The following is a 5,115-nucleotide window of genomic DNA, read 5'->3' on the forward strand; positions in this document are numbered from 1 at the left end:
TTCAAAAATTAGTTTTGGCTCAAATAACTTGTTTGTACTAAACCTTGATGTTCTGAATTTCTCTTGTTATCTTATTGCTAGTTAGGAAGTCTCCAAGTTATGGCATGACAAGTTTGTTGATCACCTCAATTTTTGGAGTTTGAGCGAGTTATCAAACAAAGACATTGTTCAAGGATTGCCCAATATTGATGCCATAAGTGAAGTTTGTAAAGATTTTCAGTTTGGAAAACAACACCGAGAGTCATTTCCATCTAAATCAAATTGGCTATCATAATTACTTTTGGAGCTTGTTCACACCGATCTTTGCGACCCCATTTGAGTTCCATCTCTTGGCGGTAACAAATATTTCTTGTTATTTATTGAAGATTATACAAGAAAAGTTTGGGTCTATTTTGTCAACGAAAATTCCGATGCACTTTCTTGCTTTAAAAAATTCAAAGTTCAAGTTGAAAAGCTTGCCGGTCATCAAAACAAAAAATTTGAGAAGTGACCATGGTGGAGAATTTATATCTTCTTCATTTGAGGAGTTTTGTCAAAGCTATGGTATTAGACATGAATTGACAACAAGATATACCCCACTAAAAAATGGAATTGCAGAGAAAAAGGACGATCATGGACATGGTCCGATGCATGTTGAAGAAAAAGAACATGCCAGCTGAGTTTTGGGCTGAAGCAGTTTTGTGTGATGTTTATTTAATCAACAGGTCACCCAAAAAGAGTTTGCAAAACACTTCTCCTAATGAAGCTTGGCATGGAAAGAAACCAAATGTTAGTCACTTGAAAACATTAGGTTGTATTGCTTATTCAACATATTCTAGATTCTTTGCGAACTAAACTTGATGATAAGGCTGAAAAGTGCATCTTCAATGGATGCAGTGAGAGGACTAAAGATTACTAGCTTTACAATCCGAAAAAAATATTGTGGTTAGCAGGGATGTTCGATTTGATGAAAATGCTTCTTATGGATTTTCAGATTCTTCAAGTTCATCAAATATGTAGATTCTTGTTTTTGAAGAAGAAGATTCATAAGCATTTAATCAAAATTATGATAATAGAAATGATGGAGAAAGCAGACATGCACAAGATTCACCGTTGACAGAGAAAATATGAACAAGGAACTTGAGAGATATTTATTATGAAACAAATGAGATTAATGCAACAAATCAGGTATTCTTTGCAGGAAAAGATCCAATTACCTTTAAAGAAGAATCAAAGGAAGAAAAATTGAATCAAGCTATGAAAGAAGAAATCAAGTCTATTGAGAAGAATGATACTCGTGAGCTTACTTCTCTGCCTTTGCATAAATATTCAATTGGTGTGAAATGGATTTTCAAGACAAAGACCAATCAAGACAGTTCATTTAACAAATATAAAGCAAGGTTGGTTGCAAAGGGGTACAAGCAAAAAGAAGACGAGGATTTCAATGAGGTATTTGCTCCTGTTTCTAGACTTGATACAATTCGGTTGCTTATTTCACTTGCTGCCCAAAATTTTTGGAAATTGTTTCTAGTGGATGTGAAATCAGCTTTTCTGAATGGTTATCTTCAAGAAGAAATTTATTTCGAGCAGCCACTTGGATTTGTTAAAAAAGGTGAGGAATATAAAGTGTTCAAACTCAAGAAGGCATTATACGGGTTGAAGCAATCACCCCGTGCTTGGTATGGTAGAATTAATGATTGTTTCAATAAATTTGGTTTTGAAATATGTCCTTTTGAGCATACTCTCTATATCAAAAGAATCCAAATGAAGGTGTTATGGTTGTAAGTCTATATGTTGATGATCTTATTTTCACCGTAATGATTTGGAGATATTAATGGATTTTAAATTCTCAATGATTAATGAATTTGACATGACTGATTTGGGAGTGTTGCATAATTTTCTGGGTATTAATGTTCAACACTCGAAGGAAGAGATATTCATTTCTCAAGAGAAGTATGCAACTGAAATTTTAAAACAAATCAAGATGGAGCATTTAAATAATTAAATCTTGTGTTAAGTCCATGCATCACATGTTTGAAACTAAGTAAGAAAGGTGGAGGAATGATTGTGAATCCAACCATATTTCGAAGCTTGATTGGGAATTTGATGTATCTTACCGCTACTCGACCCGACATAATGTACGCGGTAAGTTTGTTCAGTAGGTTTATGAAAAAACCTTGCTCAAATCATTGGGATGCAGCAAAAAAATTTTAGGTATATTAAAGAGACGATTGATTATGGAATTTTCTATGAAGCACAAGTTTCTATCAAACTTGTTGGTTATACAGATAGTTATGTGGTTGAGAGGAGTTTTGGAAATATTGATGTTCAAAAAAAATGGTCCAAAAACACTATTTTGTGACAATATTTCAACCATTTCGGTTTCACAGGATCTTGTTTTACATGGAAAAACAGAGAACATTCGGCTTCATTTTCATTTCTTGAGGGAACTTGTCATTATTCGTCTTCATTTTAATTTCTTGAGGGAACTTGTTAATGACAGAGAAATAAAAGTGGAGTACTGTCGAAGCGATGAACAACTTGCTGATGTTTTAACAAAATCTCTTGGTACTCTTTTTTTTCAAGAAATGTTGCAAATTTGGGAGTCAAGAGAAAATCTGATTTAAGGAAGGCATTGTTGGAGTAAGTCAGAATTTTGACCATCAATTTCTAGATATTTATTTTATTAATTAATTTAGTATCTTAGAATATTTAAGAGTCATATTTTTTTTGGTATTTTAATTTTAAGTTTTTGAGTCTATGTCAAGTTAGTTGTATACATAGGACTTCAATATCAATAAAATTAAGTTTATTTTCTTTGCAAAACAATCTAACGTCTTCAGATACTAGATAATTATACTATCAAATCATACACCACCATTGTCATCTCATGATATCCATCATGGATAAACTTCTAGAAAATACAATAGTTTGGATATGTTTCTGGGTGTATTTTCTAAAACCAGCCCCATTTACCAAGTGTTTCCATTCTTTAGCAGTCGTTTCCTTTCCTCTCTCGAAGTGAGCCAACATCACCATGTCCAAGACGAGGCAAACCTCGCTGTACTCATCGTCCACCCCTTCGCCTTCTCTGACCACCCCCTCATGATGATCACCTTCTCCTAGTCCTTAGGAATGGTTTCCATTCAATTTCTTAATATTAAAATGCATTATTTGTCGCAAAAATCGTGTAGCACCCACTACATACATTAACATGAACATATAGAACAGTAAGTTATATGTACAAAAAAATTATTGATAGGTGTAGAAATGCCTACCATGAGAAATGTTGCATCACCCTTGGGTACCATTTCGAACATGTACCCATCAACATGCTCCACACCTTCATAACGTGGAGAAATGGACGTGAGGGAGGTCGTAGTTAATCCCTCGAATCCATGGGAAAGCATTCACCAAGCTTCTAAGAGCTGTCTCATTGTCGCCACCAACATCCACCAGGGAACGGACTCGCTCGATCCTTGAATGTCATTCTCAAGACAATGCTCGATGATTGCGGACACAACCACCCTTGCATGGCAAGCCATTGCATCATTGTCCATCTTAGTATGATCAGGATTGGCTGCCGCATGTTCCCACGCATCGACCCCGCCATGAGCGAAGAGCGTCCGCTCAAGCCGTGCCATGGGGTGAGCATCATCGGGCTAGTCTTGAGATGAAAGCATCCATGCCATCTTTCAACACGAACCGAGGTTTCGGCGTTTGGGTGTAGAAGAGGGATGATTCTTGGCCTTGAATCATTTGAGTTTGCTTGAAGAAACCATGGTGAATCAATCTCATAATACGGTGGAGGGCGGAGGGGGAGCAGCGCAGAGCCAGAGACAACCCAAGGAGAGTGATGAATCCGCTGTGGCATTCCACGGTAAGAGATGTGGAGTTTGATGGCACATTTGAGTACTGCCATTGGAGTGAAAGCAAACACATATAACTTTATTTTTTTAAAATATTATAAATTTTTATATATTATTTTTCTTTCGATATTTTGGTATATACCAAATTTTTTATTAATTTCATACCATTACTGTATCGAAAAATTCGGTATGGTTATACCGTATCTTACTGAAATCTTCTGCATTATTAAACAAATGACTAAATACTCGGTCAAATTCTTAACAACATTTTTTGAATAAACTAAATGAAAAATTGTTTTTTTGGTCATGTATGTTTGTCTCTTTGAGATTTCAGTACTATATATTTTCATATTTCTTTGTTTTTTGTTTTTTCGAAAATTTTAGTCCTTTTTCCGATGTAGTGCTGCTGTGCCACCAATACAGTGCTGATGTGGGCTGACATGTATAGTGTCACTTAAGTATTTTCGAAGAAAAGACTGAAATTTCCAAAAATCAGAACGTGCAGAACTAAAATTGAAATATGAAAACATGGACGATCGAAATCATAAAGTGACAACATACGTGACCAAAATTGCAGTTTTTCCTAAACTAAATAGAATTTCAACATCCTACCTCAAACTGATATTCTTCGGTTGAAGAACAATTTAGAGAATACTATCTTTGACTACAAAAATTCAGTAACTTTCAGCAACATTCCTTCCATGCTTCGAAATTTTTAAAGGGCAGACTCAAAGCATTTCTCTGAGTTTTTCAAATGCAGCTTGCTTAAGTGGTGATAAGTGCAATTTATGCACTTAATTTATATATGATTTGAGTTGGATTTTGTGATGTATTGAGTGGGTTGTATGCATATTCATTTTTGTTTTTTTGAGATTCAAGGATTGGAGGAATAGTACTGAGAAGAAGCGGAAATATGAATTACAAACAGCAAACTTCAAAAAATTACTGGGCTTTTTACAGACATCTAAATCCGATCTACACCGTTAATAATGAAGTTTAAGATGTTTATACGCTGCTATCAAAATTGCAGCTCGATCCAACGGCTATAACTGCGGATATAATTTTTTCAAGAATGTTGCGCGCTGAACACAAGCTGTAGTGCCCCAGTGTCATAAAAATAGCACTCCAGCATTGGACGTATTTTTTCTGCAAATTTTTTATGACGAGCAGCGTCCCAGCGCCAGAAACTGGCGCTCCAGCACCGCCTGTACAAAAAACCAACAGAATTTTAAATCTTAAAAGTCTCGATTTCACGGGCTTTATTCGA

The 5,115-nt window shown here is 35.3% G+C and overlaps 1 protein-coding gene and 1 pseudogene across 1 annotated transcript; one reads left to right on the top strand and one right to left on the bottom strand.

Moving 5' to 3' along the window:
• Nucleotides 1-585: 585 nt before the first annotated feature.
• Nucleotides 586-2,606, top strand: LOC140861086 (uncharacterized). The gene is made up of 6 exons (XM_073264088.1): nt 586-768; nt 819-875; nt 974-1,091; nt 1,181-1,658; nt 2,194-2,278; nt 2,370-2,606. Exons 1-6 carry the CDS (start codon nt 586-588, stop codon nt 2,604-2,606), a joined length of 1,158 nt encoding a protein of 385 aa, XP_073120189.1.
• A 256-nt stretch (nt 2,607-2,862) lies between these two features.
• LOC140861087 (acetylserotonin O-methyltransferase-like) lies at nt 2,863-4,072 on the bottom strand (annotated as a pseudogene).
• Nucleotides 4,073-5,115: the final 1,043 nt, after the last annotated feature.

The sequence above is a fragment of the Henckelia pumila genome, chromosome 4 (genome assembly GCF_033568475.1).
Source record: "Henckelia pumila isolate YLH828 chromosome 4, ASM3356847v2, whole genome shotgun sequence".
In the NCBI taxonomy this organism is placed as follows: domain Eukaryota; kingdom Viridiplantae; phylum Streptophyta; class Magnoliopsida; order Lamiales; family Gesneriaceae; genus Henckelia; species Henckelia pumila.

Excerpts from the sequence above, each read along its gene's own strand:
- LOC140861086 (XM_073264088.1), top strand. The coding sequence starts at position 586 with ATGGAATTGCAGAGAAAAAGGACGATCATGGACATGGTCCGATGCATG. Across the intron at positions 769-818 it reads GGCATGGAAAGAAACCAAAT|ATTCTTTGCGAACTAAACTT; the intron begins GTTAGTCACTTG and ends AACATATTCTAG. Across the intron at positions 1,092-1,180 it reads AGACATGCACAAGATTCACC|GAAAAGATCCAATTACCTTT; the intron begins GTTGACAGAGAA and ends TATTCTTTGCAG.